Below are 20258 nucleotides of genomic sequence, written 5' to 3'. Positions count from 1 at the left end.
GCAGACCACCCCCTGGGTTGTATTGATATGTGGACAGACAGCAGTGTCAGTCCTCCCTGGTAACTCTACAGCCATCTGCTTCCTGGGTGTGGTAACCCCAGCCATCCGTGTTGTCCCCACGCTGCCCTTGGGCCCAATTCGCAATAAACGTGAATCTGAAAGCTTGCTGCCCCCCCCTTGTCCAACAGTATGCTGGAGATTCAACTGGTCGAGCTATCCTCCCGGCCGTTGGTGTCTACCTGAATCATCAGGACATCATCATGTTATCTGTGACACTACAGACCTTCATGAATGAGAGTGCAGGAGTTGTTCAGAGTGTGGCCCAAGAGTTGAAGCAGCTTAGACAACTAGCATTGCAGAATAGGATGGCCCTTGATTACCTCCTGGCATCCCAAGGAGGGGAGGGGGTGTAGTCTTGTGAGCAAAGAATGTTGTACCTATGTTACTGATCAATCACTTAATTTGAGTCACCATCTCACAGTTATTAGGTCCCTATCCCAGGATGTCCAAGATGTGATTGATGACAAATTTGGCCTTGGAGGTATTTTTAACCATCTCTTTGATTGGCTACCTAATTTGGGATGGTTACACTCCCTTTTTTCTGTATGGCATTGTTATTATAGTATGCCTTATCCTGATGTGTTGCTGTATACAATGTGTACCTGGTCTAATCTCTACATGCAAGAATGTTTTCACTGTGTCTCATTCTTCTCCCAAATACTTGTTTCCCTCTATCTGTTTTGAATCTCCCCACCATGTTGAGATCTCTCTTGACCCTGATTTCTTCTGAGTTCACCTACTTCTCTCCTACTCTATGTCTCTTTTGACCTCTTGATCTTACAATGTTATTGTCTACCCACCAGCTGTGCCCTAAAATTCCCTGTCTTATCCCTATGCAGGATGCACTACGTCCCTAGGATCGTCTAGAACTTTCCTACATTGGGAAACTGGCCACGGAGAGACCATGGACCATCATCTACCTTGATGGCCACCACGGTCGTAGCCTGTATACCCATAACCCACTCCTTTTTCCCTCCCTGGTGGTTTCTATTTCTTCATTGTCTTTCTGTATTGTTTTATTTTGATTTCATATTGCATTACCTTATACTTACACTCTCTATATTTCCTTCACAGGTGCAGAATTCCTTCACCTCCCAAACATGCCATGATACTGCCTGACAAACCCACTATTCACCATCAACTCTGCAAGAATGATGGGGATTGTTAATTGTTGTTAATAAATCTGGGAGGGGATGTTTCTGCACTATGTCATGCCACACACATATGTCATGCCACACACACATTTACAGCATAGGAATGTTTAGGTAGTTGTCTACTCCCCCCGATGGCGACTAGCGTCCGGTAATAGCGGAATTGCCTACTACCTAATAACTTCACTCCTACCTTGTTTTTGCTTACCCTCTTGTAGTCCTGTGAACCATCTTGGACGCGAGCACCCATGTACTAATAGCATTGTGATTGTCAAACCGCCATGAGTCACATTTACTTTTTGTGATCGCGGCACTTTGACGTTTGCGATCAAAGGGGGGAATGTTATGAGCTGCTTATTCTATTTTCATTATTTTATATGTTTAACCAAACTTTTCCTTTTCTTTTACTGAACTCTTCTCTGAAACTGCAGATATATTACTTCTGTATTTTCCAGCAATTCACTCCTGACCTAATAAGTGATGTATCTTTAACAACTTACTTTTAGCCTAAAAAGTATATATCAGTACATCTTAAAGTTATGGCTTCTCCCATACAAAGTTTTCTAAATATCTGAAACTCAAGGTAAAATCCAAGGCTTCTCTGTACAGTATCAACTTCTCAATCCAATTAGCCAGCTAGCCTCTGGTCACATTCCAAGAAAACATATCTCCCAAATTTTAACATAGAGGACCTGTTTTTTTTCTTCCTTTCCTAGTAACCACTAATCATGTGAGATTTATTGGCCAATCATTATCAGCCAATTAGCTCTCTGCTTTGTAAGTTACTGTAATAGTATAAAAATGCATGTATATGAAAATGTGTTAGTCTTGCGTTGCTGTTTTATGTTCTGGGACACTGTTGCAACAGTGTAATAAAGATTACCTCTCCTGAGGTGAGCCCTTGTTTGATAAATATCTGGTCTGGACCTCTTTATTACTGCACCTGAGACGAGCTCACTCACGACAGCCGCATTGATGAGAGACTTTCTAAACCTCGCAAGGCAATGACGCCGTTCTGCTTAGAAAGCGGAAAAGAAAACAGGTCACATGACGACCTCTCAAGTCAGATCTGCGCAGCAAGAGAAAAAGCACCATTAATTCTGTTGCGACTCTGCAAACAGATTTACTTGTATCTCATGTTCTGCTGTGAGAAACAACAGTGTCAGGCAAGCTATGAACCCATAGCAAAAAAGGTGGCTAACAAATAACAGTGAAACACAAGCATACATTTTTCACATAGCCCCTGGCAGTGAATAAAGGAATTATCCTACGAGGTATACTACCTTACAAAACCTCGAATTATGAGCCATAACTTACAGAAAAACAGGGTATACTTTTACAGGAAAATAATTAACCCCTAGTCTCCTGGTCACAATTTAACGTGTCTGCATCCTGGTCTAAAATATCCTTCACAAGGATATAAATGTCCCAAATAAGTTGCAGGTCCTAACATTCATAAGTGCAGTCTCCCAAACCTATAAGAGCAAAGGGACTTACCTGCATTCTAGCCATCCAGCAGGACAGCCTTCCTGGTATAAGAGGACGCCACTCCTCACAGAGACCTGTAGAGAAAAAAAAGATCAGAGTAAACCTACTCAGGCTTTCTATACATGGGCAGCAACATGTTAGGAAAACACAGTGAGGCCCACCTCACAAGTTCTTAACTGCTTAAAAGCCACCCCTGCCCTACTGAAGAGACTAATGTGGAGTACGGCTAGACCCAATCTTGAGAAGAAGATCAGAGTAAACCTACTCTGGCTTTCAAAATAATAAAATCTTGATTAAAGTGAAATAAATCCAATCTTTTTCAGACACTAAAACTTCCCCTCCTCCTTGCACCGAAGACAAAGAGAATGACTGGGGTTTGTGGGACGGGAAGTGATACTTAAAGGGCCAGTAAACCTAGTAAATAATGTTATATAATTCTGCACATAGTGCAGAATTATATAACATTAGCTTAGCGCCAAGTTTCTAAAGCAAATTGTTAGATAAATATTTAGCAAAGAAAACAGAACACCGCTCCTGGCTCTACTGAGCGGGTCTGTTTTCTTCTCCTAAGCGCTCTGGGCACGCTGTCTAATCACAGCCATCCCGATCACGCTATTTAACTAGATACCCGCTACCAGACCAGAGCGGAAGCGAGCTACATTAATTTTAATAGCCTGCCCACGATGCGATTAGCAGAAGAAAACAGACCCACTCAGTAGATCCAGGAGCGGTGTTCTGTTTTCTTTGCTAAATATCTATCTAACAATTTGCTTTATAAACCTGGCGCTAAGCTAATGTTATATAATTCCGCACTATGTGCAGAATTATATAACATTATTTGCTAGGTGTACTGGCCCTTTTACAGTTTAACTGTGGTGCTCTTTGCCTCCTCCTGCTGGCCAGGAGTGATATTCCCAACAGTAATTGATGATGTCATAGACTCACCATATCTAAGGAAAGAAATAAACCTTACAAGCTACTTAATTTACCTCTTCACTGCCAGGAATAATAGAAGTGTGGTGCGCAGCATTAAAATTACCAAAAACCAATGGCAAAGCCATATATGCGCACGCACATGTCAATGTGTCTGTGTGAGTGAGTATGTGCTTCCCCATAATGCAGTTTTTGTATGAATGTGTCTATGCGAGTATGTGAATGTGTCTGTGTGTGGGTGTGCATGTGAATGTTTTATTTTAATTCCAGCATAGACCATTAGTCTCCAACCAAAACACTGTGCATGTGAATGTGTCTGTGTGAGTGTGTATGTGACTGTATGTGCTTCCCCATGATGCTGGTTTTTTATAGTTAAAGGGGTATTTTAAAATAATATATGCAATATATCACCTTTCTATTAAAGCACCAATTTCATATTTTCCGGCATTAATGAGAATCAGGCTCCAAATACTACTCCTTTGGATATACCTTTTGTTTACCCTCTCTTAATTCTAATAGAGCTTGCTGTAGCAATAACCAGCCACTTGTAATGGCTGGTTATTTATCGCACGCCTGCAAATGGGCAAATTTGTAATCTAGCCCATATAGTAAATATACAGGGTTAAACATTTCAAGATCTAAGCTACTAGCCAGGCCAAAATGTCTCTTCTGTTCCCACGCTTCACCTGTCCACACCACACCACTAGCGTATATGTTTAGACATTGTGAAACACCTTTTTGTGCAATGACTTTTAGTATTTTTATGTTAAAACCATAAATATTAAGTCCTTTTAATACAATTATTAAAAATGTAAATATATATTTGATGCTAATTTGACACAGTGTATAGACAGTGTTTATATCTCAAACTATTGCAAAGTTGTGTGAACCAATCTAAGGGCTAGATTATGAGTGAAGACGTATTTTGCACTCGGCAAGTAGTGCGCGTATTACAAGTTGAAAGTAAACAGTTTTCACACGAGTGCTAACCCGACGTGTAAAAACTGAAGGTAGAATAATGCGACTACATTAACATATTTCCCCATAGAAGTCAATGGAGCAAGTGTGGAAAAAAACTAACACCCTAATTATGCGCAAACACAATCACTTTTTCTCAAGTGCAGTAACCCGACATGAAAATATTAATATTAATATTTCACATTCCAATGTTCTTCACACAGCAGAATATGTTCTATTTATTCATAAATACATATTTCTTTCCTAAGATACGGTGAGTCCACGGGATCATCAATTACTGTTGGGAATATCACTCCTGGCCAGCAGGAGGAGGCAAAGCTGTTAAGTATCACGTCCCTTCCCACCATCCCCAGTCATTCTCTTTGCCTTCGTTGCAAGGAGGAGTTGAAGTTTGGTGTCTTAAGAAGATTGTATTTATTTTACTTCAATCAAGAGTTTATTATTTTGAAAGCCAGAGTAGGTTTGCTCTGATCTTTCCTCTCAGGATTGTGTCTAGCCGTAATCTACGTTAGTCTCTTCAGTAGGGCAGTGCTGGAATTTAAAGCAGTTAGGATCTTGTGAGGTGGACCTTGTTGCGTTTTCCTAACATATTTGCTGCCCACGGTATAGAAATACTGAGTAGGTTTACTCGGTTCTTTCTTTTTTTCCACAGGTCTCTATGAGGAGTGGCATCCTCTCATACCGGGTGAGCTGTCCTCCTGCCAGACAGCCAGATGCAGGTAAGTTTTTTGTCTTCTAGGTTAGGAGATGGGCACTTAAGAAATAACATGAGCTGCAACTTTATTGGGACTGATTATTCCTTTGGGAAATGATTATTTAGGCAATGGCAAGACTTCTTATATGTGTGAGACATGCGAGGAATTCTCCCCTGAGGCTTTATTTTAAAAGGTGCCCTTTACAGCTTGATTTTGTGACTTAGCACTGTATTACTTTGCCTACATTTAACTGTTACTGCTGTAGTCAGTGTTATCCGGATGTACCCACTGTAGTTTAGTGGTGATTTAAGGGTTTGGGTGTACCAGAGGACTAGTTTGTTCTGCTGCTTTAATTTTTTTTTATTGGCGGTTTTGTGACTATGAAGCGCGCAGTTGATTTTAACGGCGCACTTCATCTTCCTTGTTCTGATGGCTCTGCCTCCTAGAGTAGAGCAGTGCCATTTTCGGCTTTTCTGTGACGATCTTGAGTGCCCGCCTTCTTCTTCTCACTGAGAACGGCGCGGTACTTAGATCTACAGTCTCTGTTAGAGACTTTGTTTAGTAGGGCTGATTACAGTTTTCTTGCCGTTTAAATTGCACTCAATGCTAAATTTCATAGTGGGAGCTGCTCTCTTGGTTAGAACTAAGAAACAATAACTCTGTGTCCTCCCTGCACTCTAACACTGACAAAGACATGGTTTGTACTGCTCTGCATTAGCTCCAAGCACCTGCAGAGTTAAGGCTGGATTAAATATAGAGCAAAACAGTTATTTTTATTTTCTATATCGCAAGTTGCTTAATATTTATTGAATGACAAGCTCATTTTTAAAACGTACCCAAAGTAATTTGGGGTATTATTCTTGGTACAGGGGGCTGCTCTATGAATTCTTACCTCTCATGTTCTAAGGCATTTTATTTATATTTAAAGTGACAGCACAAAGTATTGTGATTTTTGTGCTCTCAGTTTGATTTTAGAGCTTGAGCTGCTCCTATGGACAAATTTGATTTTGTTTTGCATTTCTTCTTTTATTTTCTGAGCCTCATGTCTCTTAGGATGATGCTGTTTAGGCATTGCCACAGCTTTCTCCTCAGACGTCCCAAGCCTTAATGGCTAACAGAAGTTGTTGCACAAGTATCTTCAGTGATCTGCTTTTCCTATGTTAAAAGGAATACACAAGAGGAAAATTAGAAATTCAGATAGTTAGGTTTCTGTTCCATTTTCCGCTACTCAGGCTGCCCTTCCTAATAGGTCTGATGAGGAGGATACGCCGGTAGCCTCTGAAGGTGAAATCTCAGATTCGGACAGTATAATTCCTTAATCTGATACTGAAGTAGTATCCTTCAGATTTAAGCTTGAGCAACCTCTGTGTATTGTTGATCGAGGTTTTGGCAACCTTGGAGAAACTCTGATACGCCTGTCGTTGTCAACCCTAAGAATCTAGTACATTTTCTAAATACAAGGATGCATCTGGGGAAGTTTTTCCAGTTCCAGACCGTGCTAGGAGATTTTTCACAGGAATGGGAGGTCAGGGATTCCCTTTTCCCTATCTCCCGTCTTTAAAAAAGATGTTTCCTGTCGCTGTCTCCATCAAATATCAGGGCGCAGGGTGCCTTAGTAGTAGGGACCAGTTCAACTCTGGCTAAGAGAACTGTTATCCCTAGATAGGATTGCTGCTCTTTTCAAGATCAATGGACTTACATGGAAGTTTGTAATGCCACTGTGTCAAGTGCGGCATCTTATTGGTGTGAAGCCTTGTCTGATTTCAATTGGTAAGGACTCCCTTGGAGAAGATCCAGAACAGAATTGAGGTTCTTAAACTAGCCATTCTTTTATTTCTGATGCTACCATGCAAGTCTTTAAGCCAGGAGTCAAGATCTGCGGGGCGTTGTGGCTTTATTCTTGGTCCAAGCTTCGGGCGCTACCTTACAAGGGTAAGACCTTGTTTGGTCCTGATCTTTCAGGAATTTTTCTGATATTACTAGTGGAAAAGGGTCTTTTCTACCACAAAACAAGATGAATAGTCCTAGAGGAGTTTTTCCCCAATCCGGGTATCAGACAAGTGGGGGGCTGAATCTCTCTGTTTGTCTTCAAGAGAGGATACAAGATGTCCCAGATAGGCTATGGACTTAGTATCTCAAGTTTTCTAAATATAATACTTACCTTCCTCCTCTTCTCATATTTGTCTGCAGACCAGATAGCAGTGAGACATTTTTGAAGTGCGTTTGGGACCTCTCTTCTCTGTGAAGTGATAGTTCTAGTTCCTGTAAGGGAACAGGATCTAGGATTCTGTCTCAACAAGTTTTCTCAGGGTACCGTCCTACACATGGAAACCATTGGTTCCTTTTTTCCTTTGGTCCAATAGGGTCAGTCATGATGACCATAGACCTGGAGGATGCATATCTGCGGCATTATCTGAGATTTGTCTTTCAGTCAAACTCCTTTAGGGTGTGGCTCTTCCCTTTGGCCTTGCCATGGCTCTCAGCTGGGGCTATCTTGACAATTATTAGGTTTCGGGGAATTGCTGTGATGCCCTTCCTGGATGACATAATAGTTCAGACGCCATCTTTTCTTCAAGCAAACTCTCATACAGATATCTTGTTGCCTTTCTTAGTTCCCATGGTTGGGAAGTGAATATGGAAATTAGTTCCCTAGTTACAGCTACAGGGGTAGTTTTCTTAGGGACTATAATAGTTTCCCTATCCCTGAAAATGTTTCTGGCAGAGGTCAGAAAATTAAAGATTCCTTTCTCTTGCCTCTCTCAAGATTCAGCCTTCAGTGGCTCAATGTATGGAGGTAATTGGTCTGATGGTTGCTTCATTGGTCACCATTCCCTTGTTCGTTTTCATCTAAGAGTTCTGCTGCTATGCATGCTCAGGTAGTGGAATGGGGATCATGTGGATCTGTCTCAGAGGAAGGATCTAATTCGACATGGGTTTTTCTCCCATGGTGGTCATCTGTCTCAGGGCACATGCTTCCGGAGCCCTTCCTGGATAATAGTTCTGTATAAGCGAGGTTTCTCTGATTTGGACATTGAGACCATGTTTCAGGTTTGCAAGCCTGTTACTAGAAAGATTTACCATAAGGTATGGCGTATTACCATTATTGGTGTGATTCCTAGGGCTACTCAGAGTAGGGTCAGTATCATATGATTTTCCTTTCTCCAGGAAGGTATGGAGAGGGGTTTGTCAGTCAGTACTCTGAAGGGTCAGACTTCTGCATTATCTATTTTGTTTCACTAGTGTCTGGGGGATGTGCCAGATGTGCAATCTTTTGTCAGGTCCTGGTTAGTCAGGCCTGTGTTTAAGTCTGTTGCTGCTCCTTGGAGCCTTAACCTTGTCCTTAAGGTTTTGCAGTTGGCTCCGTTTGAGCTATTGCATTGCATAGAGATTAAGTTGTTACCTTGGAAGGTTTTGTTTCCTTTTGTTTCTCTTCTGAGTCTCTGAACTCTCAGCCTTGCAGTGTGACTCGCCTAATCTTATCTTTCTTGCTGATAAGACGGTTCTTCGTATCAAGTTGGGATTCTTCCTAAGGTGGTTTCAGATTGAAGTTGTTGTTCTTCTCTATGGCCTAATCCTCCTTCTCATAAGGACCGTTTGTTGCACAACCTGGATGTTGTGTGTGCTCTGAAAATCTACCTACAGGTGGCTAAGGTTTTTGGCTAGTCTTCTGCCCTGTTTGTTAGTTTTTCAGGAAACATATGGGTCAGAAAGATTCTGCTACTTCTCTTTCTTATGGTTGAGAAGTATAATTTGTTTTGTTTGTGAGTCTGTGGGTCAGCAGCCTCCTTAGAGAATTACAACTCATTCCTTGTGGGCTGTTTCCTCTTTTTGAGCCTTCAACAAGGAAGTCCTTGTGGACCAGTTTTGCAGGATTGCAACTAGGTCTTCTCTACATACTTTTTTAAATTTTTCAAATTTGATTCTTTTTCCTCGGCTGAGGTTTCTCTTGGGAGTAAGGTTCTTCAAGCGGTGGTGCCTTCTGTTTAGGTTCCCTGTCATGTCTCTCCTAAGTCCTTTGGCTTGGGTATTGATTCCCAACAGTAATTGATGATCCTGTGGACTCATCGTATCTTCGGAAAGAAAAGGAAATTTATGCTTACCTGATAAATTTATTTCTTCTACAATACGACGAGTCCATGGATTCATCCTTTACTTGTGGGATATTATCCTCCTGCTCACAGGAAGTGGCAAAGAGCACCACAGCAGAGCTGTCTATATAGCTCCTCACTTGACTCCACCCCCCAGTCATTCGACCGAAGGTATAGGAAGAAAAAGGAGAAACTAAAAGGTGCAGAGGTGACTGAAGTTTTAAATACAAAAATATAATCTGTCGTAAATTGACAGGGAGGGCAGTGGACTCGTCGTATCGTAGAAGAAATCAATTTATCAGGTAAGCATAAATTTCCTTTTCTTCTACTTCATACAATACCAAAGCTACAGGACACGGATGAACGGGAGGGACAAGACAGATACCTAAACAGAAGGCACCACTGCTTGAAGAACTTTTCTCCCAAAAATAGCCTCAGAAGAAGCAAAGGTATCAAATTTGGAAAAAGTATGAAGGGAGGACCAAGTCGCAGCCTTACAAATCTGTTCAACAGAAGCATCGTTTTTAAAAGCCCATGTGGAAGCCACCGCTCTAGTAGAATAAGCTGTATTTTTTCAGGAGGCTGCTGTCCAGCAGTCTCGTATGCCAAACGGATGATGCTTTTCAACCAAAAAGAAAGAGAGGTAGTCGTAGCTTTTTGACCCCTACGCTTTCCAGAATAGACAACAAATAAAGAAGATGTTTGACGGAAATCCTTGGTCACTTGCAAGTAAAACTTCAAGGCACGAACTACGTCCAAGTTATGTAACAGAAGCTCCTTCTTAGAAGAAGGACTAGGACATAGAGAACAACAATTTCCTGATTAATATTCTTATTTGAAACCACCTTAGGAAGGAATCCAGGTTTAGTGCGCAAAACCACCTTATCAGAATGGAATATAAGATAAGGTGAGTCGCATTGTAACGCAGAAAGCTCAGAAACTCTTCAAGCAGAAGAGATAGCAACTAAAAACAGAACTTTCCAAGATAGAAGTTTAATATCAATGGAATGCATGGGTTCAAACGGAACCCCTTGAAGAACATTTAAAACTAAATTCAAACTCCATAGCGGAGCAACAGGTTTAAACACAGGCTTGATTCTAACTAAAGCCTGACAAAACGACTGAACGTCTGGGACATCTGCCAGACGCTTGTGTAGTAAGATTGACAAAGCAGAAATCTGTCCCTTTAAGGAACTAGCTGACAATCCCTTCTCCAATCCTTCTTGGAGAAAAGACAAGATCCTAGGAATTCTACTCCATGAGTAGCCCCAGTTTTACTGAGAAACGCATTGTTTCTCCTTTTATCCAAGATTTTATTTGGCACAATAATGAGTTGTGTATTTTACAATTTTTAAATAAACTTGTTTTTATTTTACCAACTCTAAGTGTCCATTATATCTTGGAGCTACGCTACTATTAGGGTGTGATTCCCTGTTCCTATAATCCTGCTTGTATACCTCTTGGTATATACTTTGGACCTGATGATCCCCTGCATCTTGGAGCCGTCCGTGGGGCCCTAATCAGCTAGCTGGACTACTGTAAAAATCCAGCCTGTCTCTATGGGCATAACTGAGTGCCTTTGTCACAAGTGAGTACCCTGTGTATATCTCGTACTTGTAGTCCCTGAGATCCCTCATTGATCTGCACCATTGGCGCCTCTATCTATTGTATCTTTATAACAGATTGCCTATTATTGTATGCTGTTAGAGAGCTGCCTCCTGAATCTTCTCTGCAATCAAACACACTTATCCTGCCTCAAGGATTTGGAATCAAGCTGACATTTTTCTGGACTTTCTTGCCCTCACATATGTGCCAGTGGTAATATCTCAGCTTTTGTATTTTGGAGATTTTATCTCAGTCACTGTGTCATTTAGACATTGCTTTATATTATTGCATTGTGTGCTAACTTTTTTATATATACTCATATTGTTTAGATCTCTTTAGTTATTATTTATCACTGTTTATCACCCCTAGCGCCTCCTAGAGGATCTCAGGGAACATCTGTGTATCTTTGTCTTCCCTGATTTCTTCATTTATTGTTTTGCACCAATAAAGATATTTATGCCATATCTTATGGTAAATTTTCCTAGTGACAGGCTTTCGAGTCTGAATCAAGGTATCAATGACCGACTCAGAGAATCCCTGCTTAGATAAGATCAAGCAGTCAATCTCCATGCAGTCAGTTGCAGAGAAATTAAATTTGGATGTTGGAACGGACCTTGAATGAGAAGGTCCTGTCTCAGTGGCAGTTTCCACGGCGGCAGAGATGACATCTCCACCAGATCTGCATACCAAGTCCTGCGTGGCCACGCAGGCGCTATCAAGATTACCGAAGCCCTCTCCTGTTTGATTCTTGCAAACAGACGAGGTAGGAGAGGAAAATGAGGAAACACATAAGCCAGGTTGAATGACCAAGGTACTGCTAGAGCATCTATCAGTATTGCTTGAGGGTCTGGACCTGTAACAAGGAAGTTTGGCATTCTGACGAGATGCCATCAGATCCAAATCCGGTGTGCCCCATTGATGGATCAATGCAGCAAACACCTCCGGATGGAGCTCCCACTCCCCCGGATGAAAAGTTTGACGACTTAGAAAATCCGCTTCCCAGTTCTCCACTCCTGGGATATATATTGCTGATAGATGGCAAGAGTGAGTCTCTGCCCATCGAATTATTTTGGAAACCTCTATCATCGCTAGAGAACTCTTTGTTCCCCCTTGATGATTGATATATGATACAGTCGTGATATTGTCCGACTGGAATCTTATGAATTTGGCCGAAGCCAGCTTAGGCCACGCTTGAAGCGCGTTGAATATTGCTCTCAGTTCCAGAATATTTATTGGTAGTAGTGACTCCTCCTGAGTCCAAACACCCTGAGCCTTCAGGGAATTCCAGACTGCACCCCAGCCCAAGAGGCTGGCTTCCGTCGTCACTATGACCCATGCTGGCCTGCGGAAGCACATTCCCTGGGACAGATGATCTTGAGACAACCACCAATGAAGAGAGTCTCTGGTCTCTAGATCCAGATTTATCCGAGGAGATAAATCCGCATGATCCCCATTCCACTGCTTGAGCATGCACAGCTGCAGTGGTCTGAGATGTAAGCGAGCAAACGGAACTATGTCCATTGCCGCTACCATTAACCCAATGACCTCCATGCACTGAGCAACTGATGGCCGAGGAATGGAATGAAGTGCTCGGCAAGTAGTTAAGATCTTCGATTTTCAGACCTCTGTCAGATAAATTTTCATGTCTACCGAGTCTATCAGAGTTCCTAAGAATGGAACTCTTGTCAGAGGAACTAGGGAACTCTTTTTTATGTTCACCTTCCACCCGTGAGTTAGAAAAGCCAACACGACGTCCGTGTGAGATTTGGCTAGCTGGTAAGTTGACGCCTGAATCAAAATATCGTCCAAATAGGGCGCCACTGCTATGCCCCACGGCCTTAGAACCGCCAGAAGGGACCCTAGCACCTTTGTGAAGATTCTGGGAGCTGTCGCCAATCCGAAAGGGAGGGCCACAAACTGGTAGTGTTTGTCCAGGAAGGCGAACCTGAGAAACTGGTGATGATCTCTGTGGATAGGAATGTGAAGATACGCATTCTTTAAGTCCACGGTAGTCATAAATTGACCCTCCTGGATCATTGGTAAAATTGTTCGAATGGTCTCCATCTTGAACGAATTTATTTAGGCATTCGAGATCTAAAATTGGTCTGAAGGTTCCCTCTTTTTTGGAACCACGAACAGATTTGAGTAAAACGCCTGCCCCTGTTCTAGTTTTGAACTGGGCAGATTACATCCATGGTATATAGGTCTTTTACACAGCGTAAGAACGCCTCTCTTTTTTTCTGGTCTACAGACAAACGTGAAAGATGAATGAAATCTCCCTTCTGGGAGATAATCCTTGAATTCTAGACGATACCCCTGGGTCACAATTTCTAATGCCCAGGAATCCTGAACGTCTTTTGCCCAAGCCTGAGCGAAGAGAGAAAGTCTGCCCCCTACTAGATCCGGTCCCGGATCGGGGGCTGCCCCTTCATGCTGTCTTGGTAGCAGCAGCAGGCTTCTTGACCGGTTTACTTTTATTCCAGGTCTGGTTAGGTCTCCAGACCGACTTGGATTGTGCAAAGTTCCCCTCCTGCTTGGTGGCGGAGGAGGAAGTAGAGGGACCACTTTTAAAGTTTCGAAAATTATTCTGTTTGGTCCTCATTTTAACCATCTTGTCCTGGGGAAGGGCATGATCTTTACCTCCAGTAATGTCGGAAATGATCTCCTTTAGTTCAGGGAATAGCTAAAAGTTTGGATTTAGATGACACATCAGCAGACCAAGACTTAAGCCATAACGCTCTACGCGCTAAAATGGCAAAGCCTGCATTCTTTGCCGCTAACTTAGCCATTTGGAAAGCGGCATCTGTAATAAAAGAATTAGCTATCTTGAGAGCCTTAATTCTATCCAAAATATCATCTAATGGAGTCTCAACCTTAAGAGACTCATCTAGAGCCTCAAACCAAAAGCTGCTGCAGTAGTTACTGGAACAATGCACGCTATAGGTTGTAGAAGAAACCCCTGATGAATAAACAATTTCTTTAGAAGACCCTCTAACTTTTTATCCATAGCATCTTTAAAAGCACAACTGTCCTCAATAGGTATGGTTGTACGCTTAGCCAGGGTAGAAATAGCTCCCTTCACCTTAGGGACCGTCTGCAAGCAATCCCGAATGGTGTCAGATATGGGAAACATTTTCTTAAAAGTAGGAGGGGGAGAGAACGGAATGCTTGGTCTATCCCATTCCTTAGTAACAATGTCCGAAATTCTTCTAGGGACTGGAAAGACATTAGTGTAAGTAGGGACCTCTAGATATTTATCCATTTTACACAATTTCTCTGGTGGGATGGCAATAGGGTCACAATCATCCAGAGTCGCTAAAACCTCCCTGAGTAACAAGCGGAGGTGTTCAAGCTTCAATTTAAAGGCCGTAACATCTGAGTCTGTTAGAGGGAACATCATTCCTGAATCAGAAAGCTCTCCCTCAGACAGCAATTCCCCCACCCCCAACTCAGAACACTGGAGGGTACATCGGAGATGGCCAATAAAGTATCAGAGGGCTCAGTATTTACTCTAATACCTGACCTACTGCGCTCACCCTGTAAACCTGGCAGTTTAGATAATACCTCTGTAAGGGTAGTAGACATAACTGCAGCCATATCTTGCAGGGTGAAATAATTAGACGCGCTAGAAGTACTAGGCGTCGCTTGAGCGAGCGTTAAAGGTTGGGACACTTGGGGAGAATTAGATGGCAAAACCTGATTCTCTTCTTACTGAGAATCATCCTGAGACATACTTTTATCAGCTAAAATATGTTCTTTGCAATGTAAGGCCCTTTCAGTACATGAGGGACACATTTTAAGTGGGGGTTCCACAATGGCTTCTAAACACATGGAACATTGGCTTTCCTCAATGTCAGACATGTTAAAACAGGCTAGTAATGACCACAAACAGGCTTGAAAACACTTTAGTGAAAAAAATAACAATCTGAAAAACGGTACTGCGCCTTTAAGAGAAAAAAAGCGTACAATTTTTCCAAAACTGCTCTAAAATTATAAAATTATCCCAATTTTAGAATATATGTGACTTATCTTGCTAGCTAAGATTGCACCACAAGAAAAGGGATACTTAACCCTTAATGGTAAAAACGTTCAAAAAAACGTTATGAATTTACTAAATAACCCCCTGCACCTCACCACAGCTCTGCTGTGGCGCCTACCTGCCCTCAGGGGACTGCCAAATCACTCTACCACTTCGATTAGGCCAAATCTTTCCTTTGAGGCCCACCGGAGCTGGAGCTTGCTGCTTGTATGGGAATTCAACTGTGCAACTGAGGCGCGAAAATAGGCTCTGTCCATCTACATCAATGTCTCACTGCCTTGCAAAAACCGCTATAAAGTGGTCTACAACCTAACCATGTGGGTTTCCATATACTCAGGTCTAAAAGAAAGCCATGTGTACCCTCCATTGCCATCAAAAATAAAAACGTTTGCTTCACACAAAAAAAACTTAATTGTCCTCTAAACATAAAATCGTTTGCCCAACAAACATTATGTATCAACCATTTTTTAAGCCCAAAAACATACAGGTCCCAGTAATACCCTTCTATTTCACATGTAGGATTACTGCTTACCCTTCCCTTATGGGAATACTGTCAGCCAATTCTGAAATAACACAGTCTCTCCAGAAAAAAATGACTGAACATACCTCAATGCTTGTAGCATGAAAAACGTTCCTCACACTGAAGACACCGGTACCATTTAAAATAAAAAAGTATTGCTTGATGAAAATAAAAACTATCATTTTATCACCTCTTTCACTTTACCCTTCCTATCACTTAGTATAGGCAAAGAGAATGACTGGGGGTGCAGTCAAGGGAGGAGCTATATAGACAGCTCGGCTGTGGTGCTCTTTGCCACTTCCTGTTAGCAGGAAGATAATATCCCACAAGTAAAGGATGAATCCATGGACTCGTCGTATCTAGTAGAAGAAAACTAAATTTATGCTTACCTGATAAATTTATTTATTTCTAGATACGGTGAGTCCACGGCCCACCCTAATTTTCAGACAGTTTTTTTTGTTTTTATCTAAACCTCAGGCACCTCTACACCTTGTGTTATTTCCTTTCTCTCCTTTTCCTTCGGTCGAATGACTGGGGATTGTGGGAAGGGAAGTGATACATAACAGCTTTGCTGTGGTGCTCTTTGCCTTCTCCTGCTGGTCAAGAGTGATATTCCCAACAGTAATTGATGATCCAGTGGACTCACCGTATCTAGAAATAAATAAATCTATCAGGTAAGCATACATTTTGTTTTCTACATATATCTTATGTTTTTTGGTACGAGAGAGATAGAGAGAGGGGAGAGAGAGAGAATTATATATATAAGTATAGATATATATAGAAATATCTATTTAAAAATACATAGAACATATTCTCCTATGTGCAGAACATTAGAATGTGAAATATTTACAGCAAATACACAGTATAACACTTTATTAAAAATGAATACTGCATAAATATGATTTTATAGGTTTTCATCTACTTGACTGCAAAGGGCTCCAATGCACTTATATTAATATTGCTGCATACTTCTTTGCTGTCCTGGAGGAAGAGGCAGGACCCACGCCAACTCTCTCCTGTGGCGTGAAAGGAATAGAAACTCCTTCCTCATCATCAAGAGAGAAGACACGGGAACTCGACCTCCATCTGCATTTACTCAGTGCCGGTGGATGGTCCATTGTGTAAAAAAACATAAGTGTAGCACCCAGCACTGGTGAACATACTCAGTAACTAACCGTGCCCCATCTCTACTAATAAAGTTAAATCCTTCAGGCACTGGGGATTAACTGAGCCAGATTTACTAAGCCAGTGCTGCAGCAATAGATTGTCCTCAGAGAAACCCATGTACCCTGCATAGTTACCATTGTACCAGACTTGCAGATGATCCTGTGCTGTAACTAACAGTTATAGGATCCATAGTGAAGGAGTACATTCATCTGGCCATCATTGGAGGAAGTTTGTGAACTTCAAAAACTTCACTGAAGAATTATATTGTACCAGCCTTAGTGGATAGTTCCCAGAAGAGAGGGTTTTTACTCTGAGGGTAATAAAGTATAAGAAATTAATTTCTAACACCTCTCTCTCCTTGCCCTCTCCTTGAGGAGGCAAAGAACTACTGGGAGAGAAGGGGAATTAGGAGGGATAAATAAAGCTCTGGTAGGGTGGCTTTGCCTCCTCCTGGTGGCCAGGTGATGTAATTCCCAAGAGTAAGGATCGTGGACTCTCACTACCATTAGAAATCATTTTTTTAAATAACTATTTTATCAGATAGTGTTATTATGAGTGTAACTGTACTTTCAATGTATTTTTTATGTGTTTTGTGACACTTTTTTGTCCTGTGTAACAGTTAACAAGAGCACGGAGGATGCGGTAATCATTCTAGAGTAAATTGCGATTGCGCTAAAGCATTTACTTTAAACTTGTAACAATTTTTAATTCTGCATGGATAGTAATCTGGACAACTAACCATGGGTGGCCTTTATCTTGATAACGGGGACAATTTTAAATAGCTGATTTTGTCTGCAGAAACTGACACCTATACTGATCTTGTCAATACTGCAATATTTGCTATAGAAAACCTATTTAATCAAGAATTACTGGCATTGGGGGTAGGAGGAGCCCAGCCCATTTGAAAAAGTGTCCCTGAAGTTACTTTGAATACAAAAAACATATTAGTTGCTTGCCTGTGTACATAATCCCTTTAAAGCAGTTATTTGCTAAAAATCAACTGCTCTATGGGTACAGAGCATTTCTTATTTACCCATAATATTCATTTACAAGGACAGGCTACTTGAAATAAAACAAACTTCTATTTTAAAATATGTGACTTTCTCCATATTCACCAGGACTGGATGCCAATCTGAAACTGACTAATAAATATAAGACGCTTTCTATTAAAGGTAATAGTGGGGCATTGATCTTGTTTTTCTGAAATAAAGTGCAAAGTAACACCCAACACAAGAGAATCTGGTTCTAGCTGTTAGTGCTTTATGGCTATTTGTTACAGATTTCTAATTGTTGAGATTCTTGGATAGCACCACTGGCACTACATTTACATGTTCCTTTAAGCCAAGGTGTGTGCCGTGGTCTCCTTTCATAAATAATAATGTGTTAAGCATGGTGCTTCAAACAAAGACCACTGCAGGCCAGTTGTCTGTACTACCACTGTACCAAAGTGAAGGCAGGTTTCTGCATGTGACTGTGCTGCCGTGTTTGCTTCTTGCCTGCACTCAACTCACACACACACACACATATATATATATATATATATATATATATATATAATGTTATGGGATGGGTGCTTGTGTCGTCTCACCTGGCCCATTCCTTCAGCTCTTTCAGTGACAGCACATGTCCATCCTGCAGTTTAACTATAGCTGCCACTCGCTGCCCCCATGTCATATCTGGAGCTCCGATTACTGCAACATCTAAGGGCAGAAAGACAGAAGCACTCAATCCATATATTCATCTTAGAGAGAAAAGAGCTCAGTCTATTTAACTTTTCTTGAAATCTGCTGTTCCTTTTCACACATTCTAGTGTTTAGTACAAGTAATACCTGTAATGCTGGGATGACCCAGAAGATGGCGCTCTACCTCCAAAGCACTGATCTTGTATCCTCCGCTTTTAATGATGTCCACAGAAGTTCGGCCAAGGATCCAGTAAGTGCCGTCCTTATAAATGGCAGTATCCCCTGTAGATAAAACAACATGTGGTAAAATAAAGTATACAGCACATGATCTGTCACATCTCAGTAATAAAACAAGTAAACCATTTGATGTGCATACCATAGAAAAATCTGCACAGCTATATGTCACTATTTGTAATACGTACATCTATCTCACTAAATGTAAGATGTCACTACTTGTAAAAAGCTTACCCAGTATGTAGTATGCACAGCTATCTGTCAATGCATATAAAGTACATTAGCTGCGCAGCAAATACTGTGGATGAAATAGAATAGTACAATTTCTGTTTCCCAGAATAGACTGTGCGATATGCAGTATTTGGTGCAGGAATTGAGCATTTGCATTAAATTCAGAAAAAGCTGAGCAGTTTGTGTTAATTGTGTCAATCATATATATAAATTCAAAATCAAAAAAGTTAACGTCTATGCGCACACTGAAATGTCATAAATCAGTAAGATTCTTGTTTTAGTACTTGCTTAATGGAAATTCTAAACTTAATCTCTGCATCCCATCCTTGCCCTGAGACACTGCATGCAAGTACAGGCAAAAAAGAAAGGACTTCATCTACTTACCAAGCTTCAATTTTTCATTTTGCGATTACTTATGACATAAGGCTGGCCGTGACCATAATATCATAAAGTGCATTGTTTTTGCTGGTATGAACGGTTAAAGGCAATTGAGGACAGATATGCAGCAGAGTTAGTCTTGATAAATCAGCAGGGTGCATTTAAAGCTCTGAGAATCAGAAAATCTACAATTTTCAGAGCTAAATTACATGAAAAGGGGCCAAATTAATTGAGTTTCCAATTACTTGTTATACCAGCTGCAGAGTGTAATATGTAAGGAAATGTGCTCCTTTAAGTTTATTTCAGTATATGAAATATCTGCTTTTGGTAATTGAAACTACAACCAAATGAATTGGGCTAATCTTACAGGGAGAGCAGACCTCATTATCTTATCTCCTCTCTCTCTTCATTGTGAAAAAAAGCCAATTCAACTGACCCAGCGGTGTTTGTCCAACAAAGAGCTAATGCAATCACACCTTTCACCTGCTGTGTTTATTTCTACTTTGTGTAACACTACCCCATCATGTACCTTTTACAGTAGCATGCAGTCTGTTTTTGTTATCATAGTGTGGTAAAAGTGCTTAGCATTCTTTTTACTGAATACAGGCTGCCATTAAGAGCTTAGAATGTGTTTTTGTTATTACAATCTGTTCTCAAGAGTTTATAATCTGTTTATTTTTTGCAATGTGGCAAAAGAAACCTTGCAATCTGGTCTCGTTTACTGTAGATTCCCGAAGGGGCTTGCTATCTGTAGCGTTCTCGCCGTATTGTGCAGGCTTACAATTGGACAACTTCACAAAAGAGTTTAAAAAGCAAATGGCAAAAACAACTTAATTCTATGCAGCATATTTAGCAGAGTGTACAAATTTAGAATCAACCTCTTTGAACTTCCAATATGTTTTAGTATTTCAATATGACTTATATATTTTATCTTTTTTTTGTGCTGCACAAAAAAAACTTTCAATCTGATTTTTTTTCCCCAGACTACCCTTAGGGTTAGTAATCTGTT

At 41.0% G+C, this 20258-nt stretch overlaps 1 protein-coding gene across 2 annotated transcripts in view; it reads right to left on the bottom strand.

The window, feature by feature from the left end:
* The window catches only part of ACSF3 (acyl-CoA synthetase family member 3), a 123370-nt gene that overhangs the window by 25299 nt on the left and 77813 nt on the right, over window positions 1-20258 (bottom strand). For both annotated transcript variants that reach the window (XM_053719679.1, XM_053719335.1), the window contains exons 8-9: window positions 18554-18688; window positions 18313-18424 (exon numbers count right to left, since the gene is read on the bottom strand). In XM_053719679.1, coding sequence (XP_053575654.1) covers window positions 18313-18424; window positions 18554-18688 — 247 coding nt within the window. The remainder of the gene's footprint in view (window positions 1-18312; window positions 18425-18553; window positions 18689-20258) is intronic.

Source organism: Bombina bombina, chromosome 1 (assembly GCF_027579735.1).
Source record: "Bombina bombina isolate aBomBom1 chromosome 1, aBomBom1.pri, whole genome shotgun sequence".
Taxonomy (NCBI): Eukaryota; Metazoa; Chordata; class Amphibia; order Anura; family Bombinatoridae; genus Bombina; species Bombina bombina.
Note: the sequence above shows the minus strand (reverse complement) of the source record. Positions and strands in the feature narration are given on the sequence as shown.